The following is an 18,768-nucleotide window of genomic DNA, read 5'->3' on the forward strand; positions in this document are numbered from 1 at the left end:
ACCTCCCTATAACTTCTGCCAGTTTGGTCTTCTTCTGATCCCTACAGCCAATTCTATAGAATGTCTGCTCCCACCCATCCCCAGAGTTAAACCTGAAATCACATCATGTCATCAGATCCTTTGTGTGCATTGGAGCCAATGGGAGAGGAAGATGAAAAGACTATGAGGTTCTTTCCAGATTTGGGTTAGGGAAAAGAAAGGATGGAAGGAGAGCCATGAGCCACTCAGCTAAGAATGGATTATAGTGTCCTGGGCAAGCTAAACTGCCTTGTTAAGGAGTCTCTTTGTTCTACTCAGCCTGAGCCCCAGGAGAATCTAAAAAGGCGCAGTGAAACTTGGGGAAAGAAGCCAAACTCCTTCTTCCCCTTTTTTCCCTTTTTAGAAAAATAACACCGGCTTTCTTTCTGTGAGAAAAATATTTTTCTTCTTCTACTTCAGTAAAAAGTTGGATGCTTTTATATTTTTATTAAATATTAAAACAATAATTCTCTAAGAATAAAAGCTAAAAATTTCCCAGATGACCCAGATTTTCAAGGAAGCTTTGAAAAATAGACAGAGCCTGCTGATGCTTAGCGTTTGATGTCCCCATCATTCTTGAACCTGTGAGCAATGAGCCAATGAGGGCCACAAGACACAAAGAGGACCTGTCTTAGATGTGTGTATGAAAGAAGGCACAAGGTTCCCCAGGCTTATTGCAGGTTAACATGTTGGATTGGAATTCGGTCATCTCCTTTCCCTTCTTCCTAGTGTATCTCTTTGCAGATAGCAAGCACTTAATAAATGGTTTTATTTTTTTCATTCATTTCAGAGGAGCGTAACAATTCAGGGTAAAAGCTAGGTAATGATGCTGTCTCTCCTCTCTGGGGTAAAGGGATATATTTATTTTCTCCCTACTACATTCCAGATCACCAGGAGGACACTCAGAGAACCTGCCATCCCACTGGGAGCTAAGTGGGCCGAAGCTTCATTTCGCACACTTTGTAGGAGTAGTTGTCTCCAAGACCTGTCTTCCAGTTGACTCCGTCAGCTGGGCTCTCATGAGGCCCTCTCAGGTACTGACCATTGAGGTTGGATAAGTGGCAATCATTATACCACCAGGCACCCTGGTAGGCCACAGCACAGTTGCCCTCATAGGCATCATTGTCCCGGTCTCTGGTAGTGAAGCCAAAGTGATTGTGATACATCAAGGAGTCACCTGCAGGAAGCCATCATTTATAAATATAGATAGATAGAACATTCTCCCACAGTGAGTGACAAGCAGTACAGTTATCCCTTCCACATGGGGGCAGGGGGAAGGACTGGTAGGGTGGGGTGTGGCCCCTACCCCATACCCACACCCAAACCCTGCAATCTGGAAAATCTGTGTAAAATTTTTTTGGCCCTCTGTACCTGATTTCTTTTTATTTTATGGGGTGGTTACAGTACCTTATTGTAAAATTTGGGTTAAGTATTTGGTCATAGTCTATATTATACAACATGATGCAAATATATTTTACACATTTCTGAGTTTCTAAATTTTTTCTGTGTCATCTACTGGCCTTCATGTGTCATCCTTCAACAAAACTCCCAAAATTTCTTATGCCATCCTGTGATTTTTCAAAACCATGATGGGAAAAATCACAGTGTGGAAGTGCTAACTATATAACTCCTGGAGCTGGTTTGTCCCAGGGAAGAAGAAGGATAAGGAGCAAAGGCAGACAAAGTCAGTGTGTCACTGACCCTTCCTGAGGAGTTTGGGAAAGAGATTCTCATGACTTTGGTGAGTTGTGAAAATATCTACACCCCTCTGAGCTTCTTCTTAAATAGTACAGTGTGTTATATAGCCCCAGAGGAAATTAGGAAACAGAAAATTTTGCAATCATAGAGTAGTTTTTAAAAAGTCCCCTGGACTAAGTCATGATACCCATGTTTTGACATGAACTTTTCTATTCATTGACCATTTGTAAGTCTCATGATCTCTGTGACAATTGGAATGATGCCACCTACTGGAGAGTTATTGTAGGAAAGCTCTGCCATGAGGAGGAGGCATCTGAAGGTGATCCATGTGGCTTGGAAAGTCAGTTCCTTGGCGTCAGGAAGTGACATTTGCTCGTGGGTACTGTCTATCAAAGCTACCAGTCAATTAGCTTGGAGTTGTGTGTGTGTGTGGATGGAATGTTCCCAGTTTCACAGGAGACTTGTGGGACGAAGAAGGGGTGAAGCGCGCTCTCTCGCTCTCTCTCTCTCTCTCTCTCTCTCTCTCTCTCTCTCTCTCTCTCTCTTTTGCGAGGACCTCAGTGTGGAGTGGAGCAGGAGATGGTGGCTTCCTGAGATAGCTGAATCTAGGCCTCTTTCTCTCTTCCCCAAATTCTTATGCTCCTTAATAAATGCTCAAAACGTCTAAACTCTTGCTAAAGCTTCTAATTTATTGGTGACCACTCATTAGATTTTTTTAGACAGTAGAACTAGAATCTTAGCCACAGATGGCTGACCATGAAGAGGAAAGCTGAACCTCAATCTTCTGATCTTCCAGTTGGGTAAGAAATTTCCCCGACCCTGTCCCTTTAAACTCCAAAGTACTGCTAAGTACCAGCTGTTTTCCCTTTAAATTTTCAAATGGGTTTTTTCAACTTCCTAAGTACCCTGTTTCTGATCTTAATCTGTTTAACCAGACAAATGGGGGATAAGATCATGTTAATGCCTTGTTTTTGTGGGTTTTCTATTTTTATTTTTGTTAGAAGAGCGAGCAAGGTGCTCACACAAAGGAATATAAATATCCCTCCCTCTCCCAACCATGCCTTTTCAGAGAAACCTCTGACTCCTGCACTTTTTTCAAATTCTAACACTGAGTATTTCTCTTCTTTTGCAAGCCTAGAGGCAACGACCAGGCCTCTAGAAGGGGAACCCAGGCTTGAATTAAAAACCAAGCCTGATTCAAATTACCCTAGTCCCTCCCCAGATGTGCAGCACACAAGAGAGATGGTCTTGCCCCCTCCAAATATGACATCTCCCTAGGTTTTCATAGTCTCATCTGTAAAATGAGCATGATAATACTTGTCCCACAAACCTCACAAATCTTGTGCATATAGAATTGTTGGTACCTCTCTAACATATACTCCATATTTTATTTTATAGACAGTAGGATCCTTGAGTGCAAGAACTGTTTGTCTTTTGTTCTTGAATGCCCAGTATTTGAGAGTCAACATGGCATAGTAGATTAGAGAAATGACCTCTGAGTGAGGATGACCTGGGTTCATGTCTTCCCTCCAGCACGTACATCATCCTGGACAAGTCACTTAACCAAGAGAGGTGACTCTCCTAAGATTCCAAGTTTCAGGGAAGGTCCTGCCCTGCTTTGGTAGGAGTTTTGTCATCCAGGAACTCCCCTATATCAATGAAATCATAGATCCAGTCTCTATCCCTGTACTACTTCTCACATTAGAAGTGCCCTACACTCCCATGGCTTCTCCCTCTGATTGGCTAGTTCCTCCCAGAAGCTCCAATTTAAAGAGGAGGCTCAGGTCAACCATGTTGTTATTCCTTTCCAGGCTCCACTGAATCTCCACAGGACTTTCCCTAGCATGACCCTTTCATGAATAACTCTACACATTCCCCTTTTTCAGCTCCTTTGTATGTTTCTTCCTTCATTAGAATATATGCTCTTGGGGCAGGTAGGTGGCACAGTGGATAGAGCACCAGCCCTGGAGTCAGGAGGACCTGAGTTCAAATCCAGCCTCAGACACTTAACACTTACTAGCTGTGTGACCCTGGGCAAGTCACTTAACCCCAATTGCCTCACCAAAAAAAAAAAAAAGTATGCTCTTTCAGAAAAAAAGACTTTTCTGCTTGTATTTGTATTTCTAGAGCTTAGTACAATGTTTGCAGATAGTAAGGGCTTAATAAATATTTGTTGACTTAATAACTATATCTGTCCCCAGTGTTTAGCACAATGCTTTGTACCTAGTAAGTGCTTTAAAAATTTTGGTGAAATTAATCTTGCTCTAGAATTACTTGGGAACATTTCCAAAATTCCTATTAGGCTAGAAGTTCCCAAAGAACAAGAATTATGTCTTATTTTGTCCAAATCTCCCCCAACACTTTGCTCAAAAAAAAAAATTTGAAAGGCATGAGATATCAGGTGAAAACCCACTCCAAAAATTAAAAGTACTAATAAGTACTAAGGAAGGGGGCGGCTAGGTGGTGCAGTGGATAAAGCACCGGCTCAGGATTCAGGAGTACCTGAGTTCAAATCCAGCCTCAGACACTTGACACTTACTAGCTGTGTGACCCTGGGCAAGTCACTTAACCCCCATTGCCCCGCAAAAAACAACAACAACAAAAAAAAGTACTAAGGAAGAGCTTTTGACTCTGGTTAGCTGACCAAAGCTGGGATGAGACAATTGTGCACTTTAAGCAATGAAACTGTATTGACATTATAATTGTGTGATGGAATGAGTAATGAGCTTAAAGTTCAGAAAACTTGGGTTCAAACCCTGCCTCTGATATTTACTACTTGTATGACCCTGGGCAAGTCACTTAATCTCTGTAGGCATCAGACAACTCCCTAGGACACACGTACTGTAGGATGGCAATCTGTGTCGGTGGAAAGAGTCCCCAAACTGAGGAAATCCCAGATTCCTCCCATATCTGCAAATTTTCACAACAGTCCTCAGAGCCATTATATGTCCCATCCCATTAGTTCTTTACCATTTCTTGATTTTTCTCTCCCCTCTAGGGTTATGAACCAATCCCTCACCCACCTGCATTTCCATCCACAAAGGCCCCCAGACTCAGTTTGTAGTTCTCAGTCTCCCCAGCAACCTGGAATGACCTGTACTTGGCAAAGTAGTGATTGCGGTCAAAGTCTTGGAGGTCGATTCGGAGTTCACTGTCATCTGAGTGAGAACATTGAGCAATACTTCATCCACCATGTCTCATGTTCCCCAGGAGGGGTTGGGGTAGAGGGAACACACCTGAGGTTACTGGGAGTAAGTGGAGTACAGCAAAAGGGAATCTTTTCCCTCCTTGGTACCTTCTACTCCCTTTGAACCATCACCCTCACCCAACCTAGAACATTGGGAGGGTTCCTGGCTCACAGCATGGGAAGTAAGGACAGATTTGGGGCTGCAGTGGAATTGAAGGGGTTCTAAAATAGAGTGAAAACTCTAATGGGTCTTTTCATATCCCTCAATGTCCTGCCAAACCTCAATCCCAGAACTAGGACAAGACACTTAGACATCTTAGAATAGATCTGAAAATTGTATCTCATGCATTACTGTCCACATGATGAGAAGCATCTGAGTCTTCACTGTAATTGAGGAGACTTGATTACTGCCCATAGGCCCCTGAGGGCAGAATTTTTTTGTAAATAAAAATGTTTGCATTTCTTTTTCAAAGAGCATTAAATGATCTTCCTTATTTTGTCTCCATACATGTTTTGCCTTAGATGGCCACTTGCCTGGCCTACCTTTGTCCTGGTTCAGCTCAACCCTTCCACTTAAGTTAGCAGGAGTAGCCATTCCCCACAGCTTGGTCAGGACTATCTAGCTTAGCTAAGGAGTTTCCCAGAATGCAGCTGTCCCATGGTTTCTCCAGGCTCCCATTGATCTGTCTTGCTGAGCAGACAATCAAGAAGGAGTCTATGGATCCAAGGTCCTCCCCATCCCATACCCAGGAAGAGGAGAAAACTAGGCAGCCTGAGCAGAACTGCTCACCCTGAGCTGTCAGCAAGTGAAGATTATCGTTCCCCAGCCAGAACTCCCCCAGTCTGCTGCCAAAGCCTCTTTTGTAAGCAGACCAAGACCGGAAAAAATTCACAGACCCATCAGCCCGTCTCTGGAAAACCTGTGGAGAAATGGAAGCACCTCCCCCAAATCCAAGTAAGTGTTCCTGCTTCTTTCTTCTCCTCTCCCTCCCAAGGACAAGAGAAAAATATAAGCACCTGATACCAATAGCATGAGCTGTTCATTGGTCTCCCAAGGGCAAGGCCCAGAAAACCTGTCCTTACCCTCCAGTACAGTACAATTCCCCACCCTCACATGGAATAATTGCCCCTCTCCTCAAAGCACAGCTAGACCAGGCTGAGACACAGCTTGGATCATGCAAAAAAAAAAGAATGGTTCATTTGGGTTCCCTAAAGTTGATGGTTGTAACCCTAGGCCCAAGCCGGCCCCACCCGCTGTGATGCTCCAAGCACTGCCCCACAGTGCTCCCTGGTTCCCTACTCACAATGACTATGGAAAGCTCCCCTTCTCTCCTTTAGTTCTCAGGCCCTTTCCCTTCCAGGCCAGCAATGCTGAAATAAATAAGCTAGCCTAGGTGCTCAGATGTGGATGGGATCAGAACTGAGACACCGGGTCAGAACTGCAAACTTGACTCTTTTAGAAGCATCTGTTTCCTGAGGCCCTTTGGGGGCAGCGGGGGGGGGGGGCAGGAGGAAGGGAAGGGAGGGACCAAGCTGCAGCAAAATCAGTTGTGCAGAGCAGCTGGTCAGGTGCACCGGATGAGCTGGGCCCATACTTACGGTCCAGCCCCCTCCATCAGTGTTCATGTCGCACAGAACAGTCAGAGACTTGCAGTCTGAGAGGTAAATGGTATACCAGCCACTGAGGGTGTTCCCTTTACCCAGCAGTTCCTTACAATTTCTTGCCCCTGGAGAGACAGGGTTAGAAGTGGAAAACCACAAGGACAATACCCCTTTTTCATATCCCCTGCCACTCCAACTTTGGGTGCCATTGGTAAGCCCTAGTTAGTGGAAAGGTTGAAAGGGAGGATGAGCAGGATGGGAGAACAGTACTTGCTCTCACATGCCTTTGCATGGTAGAAGAAACAAGTTGATAGAGTCTCTCAGAGTCCCCTAAACCCTATGGAAATTTAGGCTGGTTATCCTCTGGAAAAAGTGAGGAGGAACTGGACACATCTGAACCTCTGACCCAGTCTTCTGGCTCTGGGTCAAGTAGAGGGGTACAAAGTGAGAAGAAGCAATCACCTGTCTTGCACAGCTGAGTATCCAGCTCCTCACCTATATATGGGAAGAAAACAATCAAGTGCTTGGAAATCAAGACCTCATTCACATTACACTCTTGGGCTGTGACTACATACAAAGCAATATAATAACAAAATACAATGCAACAGACATTTATTAAGGACCTCCTGTGAACAGGGCACTTAGGAGGGGCAAAATTTTAGATAATAATAACTAGCATTTATATAGTATCTTAAGGTCTGCAAAGCACTTTAAAAATATTATTTCATTTTATCCTCAGAGGTAGGTGCTATTATTAGTCCCATTTTACAGATGAAGAAAGTAAGACAGATAGAGATTAAATGACTTGCCCAGCTAGTAAGTGAGGATGGATTTGAACTCAGACCTTCCTGACTCCAGACCCAGCATTCCTCTATTTCCAGAAACAGTGCTCTTTCCACCATCCAATCTCGTACCCTGATCCACTGTTATTTTCATATTTCCACAGTAAGATTTTTATACTAATACAGGGCAGCCAGGTGGCACAGTGGAGAGAGGCTTGGAGTCAGAAAGACGCATCCTCCAGTGTTCAAATCTGGCTTTAGATGCTTACTAGCTGTGTGACTCTGAGCAAGTCACTTAAGCCTGTTTGCCTCAGTTTCCTCACCTGTAAAATGAAGGACACAGACAACCACTTCAGTAGTTTTGCCAAGAAAACCCCAAATGAGGTCATAAAGAGTAGTACATGACTGAAAAACAATTGACCGACCATCACTACCACTATCCCATTACAGAGTCCCAGGTAGAGGCATGGGGGGAAAAGAGTGGTTTTGTTCCCAAGTATTCCAGCCCTCTCCCGACTCAAAAATACTGCCAGTAGAAGAGGATGCATCTATGTAAGGAGCTCCCCAGGTTTTGTCTTGTCATCTCTTAGTCATGGAGGGCACCATGATCTCAGGACTTTCTCTCACCATAACATTTTGTCATCAGTTATTTTCAAGGCTAAAGGCAACCTGTGTCCCCACTGCCTCTTGTCATACACAGGCAGAGCTCTATACCCAGAACCAACATTGTCTGGGAAAATTATTGATGTTCTCTACTGCCTCAAATGATCATCAGGTGGCACCATGGCTGATAGAGTGCTGGACTTAAGGACAGAAAGAATTGAGTTCAAATCCTGCTTTAGACACTTAATAGATGTGTGACTCTGGGCAAGTCACCTTCTCGTCTTCAGTTTCCTAATCCATACAATGGGGGTAATAATAATAAAAGCTCCTACTTCCTAGGGTTGTTGTGAGAATCAAATGAGAAAACAAATATAAAGCTCTTTGCAAACCTTAAAGTAATACATAAACATTAACTATTATTGTTATGTATGTATTTCTATTTTTCTGTGTTATATTTCCCTCCTAGAGAACATGAACTCCCGGAGGACAGGGATAGACTTTCATCTTGTCTTTGTAATGGAGATAATTATAATCCCCCCCACAATCTGCTCTATCTAGAGCTCACCCCCTATCTCTGGGCATGTCTACACTTAGCTTTTCCATTTTGAAAAAGCTCCTTCAGAAATGTATTACCATGGGGCAGCTAGGTGGCGCAGTGGATAGAGTACCAGCCCTGGATTCAGGGGGACCTGAGTTCAAATATGACCTCTGACACTTGACACTAGATGTGTGACCCTGGGAGAGTCACTTAACCCTCATTGCCCCACCAAAAGAAAAAGAAAGAAAGAAATGTATTACCACATCTTAGAATCTTTATCATCAAAAATATCTCATGTCTAACCTTAATGCCTATACATTTCAAATGTAGAAATGATTGGTCCTGGTGTAAACTAGAGGACAGGTAATAGAACCATAGATGCATAGAAAGAGTCTTACCTATTCTTCCAGGCATCCCAGAATCTCCTTTATCTCCTAGGGAAAGAAATTGATTCAGAACTGAATAAGTAACCTAAGATTGCAACCTTTTACAAGGACCTAACCCAGGAGACTGCAAAAAAGGAGCAGGACAATTGGTACTAGCTAGTTTCTGAATGGAACAAATAACTTGCCTTTGGCTATTTTCTTAATGGAGACAAGTAAGCATAGGAGGAATTAACTGTTGACCTGCAGAGACTATCCCTGACTACTCAGATAACTGGAGGCACACATCCAGAGTCTTAATTTCCACAGATTTAACATAGCTTGCTTTCTGGAAGCTTGTTAGCTTGATTAGATGCTGGTTCCTTAGTTTATCATGTGCCTGGATCACCAGAAAGTTAGTGGGGGAGAAAATGGGGTTCTGTTTGGTACAACTTTGCATCCTGGTTTGTAAAGTTTTCCAAGGCTGGGCTCTGGGAGAAGACTGAAGCCTGGGGTTTTTGCTCTAGAGATCTAAGAGCCCCTGGGCCTAAAACAGGAAATACATGTTTTTCCTATCTGAAAAAATTGGGGTCTCTAGGAATGAAGAATCCAGTGTGGACATTAAAGAGATCTCTCTCACTGCTGCTGCTCAAGAAAAAAGCAGCCTGGAGGTTTCTACAGGACAAGTTCTCTTAGGAAGACAAATCCTTTACCTCTTTATTTTTGCTGCTCATTTGTTCCTTTCATGGCGATTTTCCGTCTGTTTCTGGAGGAAATCTGGAGAGCCTAGAAATTTCTGACCTACCCTACCATCTTCCTAGAATGTCCCCAAGAAACACATTGAGGTCTCACCTGCAGATTATTTGTCTTCTAGTCTTTCCTTCTTACCTTTAGGACCCTGTGTTCCTGGGCTCCCTGGTGGACCTCTTTCCCCTATAAATAGCAAAAAGACAAATGCTGAAAACATGTCTCCCCAAAAGTACTGAATCTTTTGAGTTCCATTCCCTCCAACATTTTGAGGGGCCATCTATCCACCCTAGTGCTGAGGCTTCCATGCCAACTTTCCTACATAATTAGCAGCAACTAAAGATGTTACCAGCCTTGTACTCTGGCCTGGCAAATAGCTGTAGCAAACCAGGCCTCTGCCCCCAGGAGATATCTGAAACTGCTCACAAATCCACAGACCAAAGCTGAACTGGCCTAGTAATAAACTTGAAAGGCCCAAATCCTATACTGCTTCTATTTACCTTCTTTGTGATTCAGTAGAAAAAGGTCTGGATTTGAAAACAGAGGACTTGAGTACTGGTTCTGCCCCCTTATGACCTTCTGCAAGTCATTTAACCTCTCTTGTCCTCAGTTTCCTCATCCATAAAATGAAGATGTCCGATCACATGGTCATTGATTTAGTTGGAAGAGACCTTTGTGTAAGAGTACTTTGTTCTAGGGGCAGGTAGGTGGCGTGGAGGATAAAGCACCAACCTTGGATTCAGGAGTACCTGAGTTCAAATCCAGCCTCAGACACTTGACACTTACTAGCTGTGTGACCCTAGGCAAGTCACTTAACCCTCATTGCCCCACCAAAAAAAAAAAAAAAAAGAGTACTGTTTTGGTTTTTTTGGTGATGCAATTGGGGTTAAGTGACTTGCCCCGGGTCACATAGATGGTAAGTGTGAAGTGTCTGAGGCCAGATTTGAATTCAGGTCCTCCTGACTCCTGGGCTAGTGCTCTATCTACTGTGCCATCCAGCTGCCCCAAAGTCTTGCTTTTCTGCTTGTCTCTTTTCTCACCCACCAAACCTAAGGAAAGCATGTGCAGATAGCTTTTCTTTAGCTACTTTCTCCTCCTCCTCCTCCTCCTCCTCCTTCCCCCATCTGGTCTCCTTCTTGTACAAATGCCCTGTGTAATGCCAGTTAGGGAAGATTTTGACTTAAAAACCCCAAGTTCAGGGTCACTGGGAAGCCAAATATACAAAAATGCCTTTAGCTGCTCTTTTCGTAGTAGCAAGTATCCATCAATAAGAGAATACTATTTTATGCATTTTTTAAAAAAACTTTATTTTAGGGGGCAGCTAAGTGGCACAGTGAATAAAGCACCAGCCCTAGATTCAGGAAGACCTGAGTTCAAGTCCGGGCTCAGACACTTGACACTTACTAGCTGTGTGACCCTGGGCAAATCACTTAACCCTTATTGCCCCACAAAAAACAAAAACAAAAAACAAACAAACTTTATTTTAAGAAAAGGCTTCAACAGACTGTCAAAGGGGTCCAGGACACAATAATAAGAATCAATCAACCAATAAACATTTACTAAGCCTCTACTATGTACCAGGCACTGTACTAAATACTGAAGATACAAAAAGATATAAAAGATAATCTCTACCCTCAAGGAGTTTACAATCTAAAGAAATAGTTTCAGAGAAACCTGGAAATACTTGTATGAAATGAACAATTTATACAGTAATACAAACATGGTTGAACAACTTTGAAAAACTTAAGACCAACCACAATGATAAAGATCTGACGATGATGCATGTAACCTACCTCCAGACAGAGGTGATAAGCTCAAGGCACAGAACAAGATACATGTTTTTGGACATGGTCAGTGTAGGAATTTGTTTTTCTTGTCTATGCTTATTTATTACGAGCTTTTTTTTTTTCTTCCTCAGTTGTGGGGAGAACAGGTGGTTAGTGGGAGGGAGAGAAAAATAAATGTTTCTTCCTATAAAAAATTTAATTAAATTAAAAAATAAAAGAGGAAAGGAGGTAAAAATAAAGTGTGGCCTCCAAAGTAGGTATGACTGTCAAAGCTATTCAACCTATTCTCCTCTGAACCTTCTCTAAGTCTGAACAAAGGGAGAAAACAGGAAACAGGGAAAAATCTTTTTAAAAATGCATGGGGGGAGTGGGTGCAGCTAGGTGGCACAGTGGATAGAGCACGGGCCCTAGATTCAGGAGGACCTGCGTTCAAATCTGGCCTCAGACACTTGATACTTATTAGCTGCGTGACCCTGGGCAAGTCACTTAACCCTCATTGCCCTGCAAAAAAAAAGGAACAGAGAAGGAAGTAGGACAGGATTGTGCAAGTCATTGCAGTTTAGAGCTCCAGATTGAAAACAAAAATTGAGGCTGTCTCAGCAGAAGGCATGATCCCTCAACCACACAGTACATGATATCCAGCAAATCAGAATTTCAAAAGCCTTATAATTGTGCAAAGAAAATGGTAATGTGGTTGTTGGGTGGATGAAGGATCATTTCCTGAATGAGCTTTCCTAATATTAAAGGAAGGAACATGTATTTTTTTGTTGTTGTTCCTTCTTGGCAGAAAACCACTAAATAACTCAGTCTTTAAAAAAAAAAACTTCTGTTTTTCTCACTTGTGTCTTAAAAAATGATCAGAGAAAGAAAGCGTTTATTATCTCCAAGATGTTCCTGGCAGAAGGCCAGGTTTGAGGGATTAGCTAGTCATTGCTAGACTGAGTAAAGGATAATCTTTAATTTACCAAATTAATTTGCACACAAAAGGTGGTTTTGATGAAGAAAGGGGGTTGAATAACTTAGAATTGTAGTTGCAACAGTAATTCCTTCCTGCATGGAACAAAAAAAGACACTCACAGGGAAAGATGTGTTAAAATATAGTGCATGAGGGGCAGCTAGGTGGCACAGTGGATAAAGCACCAGTTCTGGATTCAGGAGGACCTGAGTTCAAATCCAGCCTCAGACACTTGATAGTTACTTGCTGTGTGACCCTGGGCAAGTCACTTAACCTTCATTGCCCCATATGGCTCAATTATTTTTTTCTACCTTTTCTGCTAGCCTTGAGGGATATTGGGAGTGGTGGTGTAGAACTTAGTGTCAGAAGGTGAAGGGTAGAGCACATTAATACAGTTAAAGGAGACAGTTTTGCTTGGACAAATTGAAAGCAAATTCCACCAAGATAGACCAAGGTGCTCTTAGAATTAAAAAGAGAAGTGGTAGCTAGGTGGCACAGTGGATGGAGCACCGGCCCTGGAGTCAGAAGTACCTGAGTTCAAATCTGACCTCAAACACTTGACATTTAGTAGCCGTGTGACCTTGGGGAAGTCACTTAACCCCAATTGCCTCAAAAAAACAATAATTAAAAAGAGAATGTTAAGCAAGACATTCCCCCCAAAAAATAGTTCAGGAATTTTCATAATATATTAAACATATATAACACATAAGGATAAGGATGGGATCAGTGATTTCATTGGCAGAAGGAATTCCAGGGTGAGGAAACTCCCTTTATCAATGAAGGTCAGCAGCTTCTCTGCAATTTATAATCTTAGAGAATTGCCTCTAAATCACTCTGAGATTAAGTGACCTTGCCCAGGGTCACCCAGACAGTATGTTTTAGAAGTAGGACATGAATTTGGTACTGGCTAAGAAATAGAGTGGGGGGGTCAATGGAATAAGTTAGGCACAGGAGACACAGTAGTAAATTACTATAGTAATCTACTGTTTCATAAACCCAAAAACTCCAACTTCTGGGATTAGAACTCAGCATTTGACAAAAACTGATGAAAAAACTAGAAGACAGTATGACAGAAACTAGGCACAGACCAATATCTTATACCTTATACCAAAATAAGGTCAAAATGGGTGCATGATTTACCATAGGTAAATTAGGAGAGGAAGCAATAGTTTATCTCTTAGATCTATGGTAAGGAGAAGGAATTTATGACCAAACAAGAGATAGAGAATATTATGAAATGCAAAATGGATGATTTTGATTATAGTGAATTGAAAAATTTTTGAACAAACAGAAGCAATGCAACTAAAATGATAAGGGAGGCAGAAAGCTGAGAAACATTTTTTACAGCCAGTATTACTTTTTTTCTTTTCTTTTTTGTGAGGCAATTGGGGTTAAGTGACATGCCCAGGGTCACACAGCTAGTAAGTGTGTAAAGTGTCTGATGCCGGATTTGAATTCAGGTCCTCCTGACTCCAGGGCCCGTGCTCTATCCACTGCACCACCTAGTTGCCCCCAGTATTTCTGATAAAGGCCTCATTTCTTTTCTTTTTTTTTTATTTTTTTGTTTTTGCAGGGCAATGAGGGTTAAGTGATTTGCCCAGGGTCACACAGCTAGTTAAGTGTCAAGTGTCTGAGGCTGGATTTGAACTCAGGTCCTCCTGAATCCAAGGCCAGTGCTTTATCCACTGCGCCACCTAGCTGCCCCCAAAAGGCCTCATTTCTAAAATATATAAGGAACTAAATCAAATTTATAAGAATGCAAATCATTCTCTAATTGAAAAATGGTCAAAGGATATGAACAGACAGTTTTCAGATGAAGAAATCAAAGTTGTCTATTATCATATGAAAAAAATTCTCTAAATCACTATTGATTAGAGAAATGCAAATTAAAACAACTCTGAGGTACCACCTTGAACCTATCAGATTGGCAAATATGACAAAAAAGGAAAATAATATTGGAGAAGCTGTGGAAAAGCTGGAACATTAATGCATTGTTGGAGGAGTTGTGAACTGATCCAACCATTCTGGAGAGCAATTTGGAACTATGCCCAAAGGGCTATGGGACTGTGCATACTCTTTGACCCAGTAATACTACTATTAGGTATGTATCCCAAAGAGAGCATAAAAAGGGAAGAGGACCCACATGTACAAAAATATTCATAGCAGCTCTCTTTGTGGTGGCAAAGCATTGGAAATCAAGGAAATGCCCATCAGTTGGGGAATGGCTAAACAAGTTGTGGTATATGAATGTAATGGAATAAATACTATTGGGCTATAAGAATTAAAGAGAAGGCAGATTTCAGAAAAATCTAGAAAGACTTAAGTGGACTGATGCTGAATGAAGTGAGCAGAACCAAGGGAACATCATACACAGTAACATCAACATTGTGCAATGATCAACTGTGATAGACTTAGCTCTTCTCAGAAACACAATGATCCAAGAATATTCCAAAGGACTCTTGATGGAAAATGCTCTCCACATCCAAAATAAAGAACTGTGTAATTTGAATGCAGATTGAACCATACTGTTTCCACTTTTTTTGTTATTTTTTTCTTTTTTGAGGTTTTTCCCTTTTGTTCTGATTCTTCTTTCACAACATGTCTAATGCAGAAATATGTTTAATGTGATTATACATATATAACTTAAATTGCTTTCTGTCTTGGGGAGGGAGGAGGGAAGGGATGGAGGGAGAAAAATTTGGAAATAAAAATCTTATAAAAACAAATGTTGAAAACTATCTTTATATGTAACTTGAAAATAATAAAATACCTTTATCATTAAAAAAGAAAAGAATGTAAAAAAAGATTGTTAAAAGTTTACATGTAATTGAGAAATATTTAATGAAATAAATTTTTAAATATATTTTAAAATATTCTCAATTCACAGCAACAAAATCTGGAAACCAACTAGAAAAAAGAAACAAGAAGTAGGACTTGAACATAGGTTTTTATGACTTTAAAGCCAAATTCTCTATCCACTTCCCCACATTACCTACAATTAGCATTATGTATTCAATATAAATTAATATTATTTATGTCACTTTAATTGCATTATATCCTTATAGGAAAAAGAAGCCTAACTAGATAAATGACTAGATAAATTTGCTAATCTGTGCCCTTTTGATAATCCGAGCCCAGAGAAAGTCTGGTCAATTGGTTCATACAACTATAACCTAAACAACATTAACTTCCTTGTATCAACTAGAATGATAGGTAAAGTGCCTAGAATTCTGGAAATAATCCACTTCTCTAGGATTGGAGCACCAGCAAACATATAACTCCCAATCTCTATCAACATCTCTGTGCTTAGAAAGATACCTGTCATTCCTAGAGGTCCAACTTCTCCTTTTGGACCAATTGCTCCAGGAAGTCCAGGACACCCTTGAAGGATAGTCAGTTTTTCAGAAGCCCCAAGGCCCACAATCTTCACATCTGCAAAGAGTGAATCGTAAATTCAACAGACACTTCTTGAGCATGCCCTACAGTGGTGTAAAGTCATTGTCCTATATCTCCATCAACTTATTTTTCAGTGCCAATTAAATTATAAGGGTAAAAGGGAAAAAGTCATTAAAGTTTTAATTTGTGCTTCCTGAACACTTTTCTTGTCTTGTTTTGGTATTTCCAATTCCTAGCACAGCTCCTGGTGAATGGTTGAAGCTTCATTAATAAGTATTGGTTGATTGATTATTTAATACATAGCCCCACATTTATCTACTACTACCCAACAGGATAGGGATAAATGAGATTGATAGTAAATGGGAAAGCATTGTAAACTGTAAAGCAGTATACAAATGATGACTATTGTAATATTATAATATCCCAGCAATCTTTGCTTCTCTAGGCTAAGTAAATTCATTTCCTTCAGCTGATTTCAAAGCCCCTGACTATCCTGGTTGCCCTTCAACTTATTACCTTCTTTTCTAAATTGTGGCACCCATAACCAAACAGATGGGGTTTACCCTGGTCAGACGACCAGTGTGGGACTACTGCTTCCTTATTTCTAGAAACTGGGTCTCTCTTACCACAGTCCAAGATCGAGTTAGCTTTGGTTGCCACATCATTCTGTTAGCCTCTGCAATTCAGTTTTATCTTATCTATAAGATGATAGATTTAGAGCTGAAATCTATCAATCAATAAACATTTATTAAATGCTTACAAGGTGACGTGGACTGCACAAGGTGCTGGGAGATCCCAATACCAAAAAATGGAACAATCCCTAATCTCAAGGAACTTGCATTCTATTAGGGGTAAAAACAAATATATATAGAATAAAAACAAAATAAATACAACATAATTAGGAAGGGGAGGCATTAACAGTTAAAGGGATCAGGAAATCTTCATGGAGAAAATGGTGTTAGAACTACATCATGAAGGAGAAGATATCTATCAGGTGGAAGTGAGAAGTAAATGCATTCCAGGGCTGGGGGACAATCAGTGCAAAGACACAGAGACAGGAGTGCTAGTGTGAAAAATGGCAAAAAGCCCAATTTGGGTGAACCAAACAGTATATAAATGGAAGTAAGATATAGTAAGCCTAGAAAGATAGGTTCAGGCCAGGTTGTAAAAGATTTGTGCAAGGAAAGGAAGGAAGAAAGGACGGGAAAGAGGGAGGGAGAAAGGAAGGGAGGGGTGGAGGGAGGGAGAGAGGAAGGAAGGAAGGAAAGAGTTTGTATTTTATCCTAGAGGAAATAAGGAACCACTAGAGTAACTGAGTAGAGGAGTGACATAGTCAGATAGTCACTTAAGGAAAATCTCTTTGACAGCTTCATGGAGGATAAACTGGAGTTGGGAGAAACTTTCAGCAAAGAGACCAGCTGGTAAAAAAAAAAAAATGAGGAAGAATGAGCTAAGGACATGGTTTTATGAGCATAAAGAAGTGGTTGGTATGAGAGATGTCAAGATAGTATTTGGTTTGATATGTGGGATGAGGGAAAGTGAGAGTAGAGAATAATAGCAAGCTAAAAAAACCTGGGAGACTGGAAGAACAGTGGAAGAAATTACAGGACCTTGTTGACTGAGTAGATATGGAATAAAGGAAGGTAAAGAAGAGTGAAAGAGAATTCTAAAGTTTCAGGCAACTCTTGACGATCTAAGAGACTAGAAGTACCATTAACAGAAATGGGGAGTTATATGTGTTTAGGAGAAATGATGGAATGTTTAATTTGAGGTGGCATTGGGACATCTCCAAGTGAAGTGGCCCAGAAGGCAATTGGAAATATGAACCTAAAGGTTGGGTGAGAAAGTGGGACTAAGGGGTCTCAATTTGAAGATTATCTGCCAAGAGACAATAGAAATGAAGGAAACAGTAAGATTTCTATTTTTCTTAGAATCTAAAATCGTCCAACATAAAAATTTGATCAGCAGATAGACTCAAAAATCTCATTTGATTTCTATGGGTCTCTCTGGCTGATTCTATGAGAAGATTAAGATGAGCTCAGCCTATGGAGATGGTCTACATTAATTAGCACATTTGATCTTCAGTAAGAACTAGATCTGTCCTCACTCCCCCTGGTTCAGGTAGTGACTCACAGCCAGATGGTGAGGAGTTATGAGGAGTAAGTGGAAACCGGCCTTTACATACAAAAGGTGTCAAGAATAAACCTATTCATAACTCCCTGGACACAGACAAGAGGAATCAGAAGAGACTAAAGCAAACTGAGAAAATGTACCTTTGTAGTTTTTTAATTTCTATCCTTAGTGGCATTAGTAAATTATTAATAAATGCTTGTTGATTAAGTGATTCCTTGAAGAGGCAAGAAATTATGGATGTGGAATACTATATATACTGTCAGATATGATTGAACTGTTGATTGGTTTTTGCCAAACTGCCTTTTCTTTCCCTCTTTATTTTTGGATCATTGTTACAAAAAACAGGTCAGTGAGTGGAAAAAGTAAAGAAAGGTATTCAGAAATGAAGGTCATATAAAAAAAGTGGTGGCACAGTGATATATCAAGTGCTGGGCCTGAAGTCAAGAAGACCAGGATTCAAATTCTGTATCAGACACTTACTAGCTGTGTGACCCTGGGCAAGTCACTTCACCCTGTTTGCCTCAGTTCCCTCATATAAAATGAACCGGAGAAAGAAATGGCAAACCACTCCAGGATCTTTGCCAAGAAAACCCCAAATGGGGTCATGAAGAATCGGACACAACTGAACTTTAGAATGGCTCAATGAGTAGAGAAAGTGGAAAGAAATGAAGGTGATATAAAAACAAAAAAAAATCAATAAAACAAGGTTTAAACATAGAAATCTATTTTTTTATTTTAAAGAAAGAAGAAAATTAATGATTCAAATATCAGTTCCCCTCCTTTGACAACAAAATGTATAAAGAAATTAAAAATGCATCTCTGAGACTACAGTGATAAACCCTGAAATATCAGATGCCCAAAACTACCTAGGGAGTATCACTCACCTGGACATGTTTCCGCAGCCTGAACAGTCATGACCTTAGCACATAGGAACATGAGTATCTGGGTAGCCTTTTCCAT

The 18,768-nt window shown here is 40.9% G+C and overlaps 1 protein-coding gene across 1 annotated transcript; it reads right to left on the reverse strand.

Annotated features, from left to right (window-relative positions):
* Window positions 1-947: 947 nt before the first annotated feature.
* On the reverse strand, window positions 948-18,768 carry LOC122743170 (ficolin-1-like). Its single transcript, XM_043987937.1, has 10 exons — window positions 18,693-18,768; window positions 15,598-15,711; window positions 9,679-9,723; window positions 8,827-8,862; window positions 8,164-8,171; window positions 6,968-6,995; window positions 6,503-6,630; window positions 5,694-5,823; window positions 4,740-4,874; window positions 948-1,195 (listed from the first exon to the last, which is right to left on the reverse strand). Exons 1-10 carry the CDS (start codon window positions 18,766-18,768, stop codon window positions 948-950), a joined length of 948 nt encoding a protein of 315 aa, XP_043843872.1.

This window comes from Dromiciops gliroides, chromosome 2 (genome assembly GCF_019393635.1).
Source record: "Dromiciops gliroides isolate mDroGli1 chromosome 2, mDroGli1.pri, whole genome shotgun sequence".
NCBI classification, from domain to species: Eukaryota; Metazoa; Chordata; class Mammalia; order Microbiotheria; family Microbiotheriidae; genus Dromiciops; species Dromiciops gliroides.

What these genes read in the sequence shown, in the direction of transcription:
- LOC122743170 (XM_043987937.1), bottom strand. Translation starts at nt 18,768, where the DNA reads ATGGAAAAGGCTACCCAGATACTCATGTTCCTATGTGCTAAGGTCATG. An exon ending in GGCTGCGGAAACATGTCCAG is followed by an intron (nt 15,712 to 18,692) that starts GTGAGTGATACT and finishes CACTCTTTGCAG; the next exon opens with ATGTGAAGATTGTGGGCCTT. An exon ending in TCACTTGCTGACAGCTCAGG is followed by an intron (nt 4,875 to 5,693) that starts GTGAGCAGTTCT and finishes GTTCTCACTCAG; the next exon opens with ATGACAGTGAACTCCGAATC.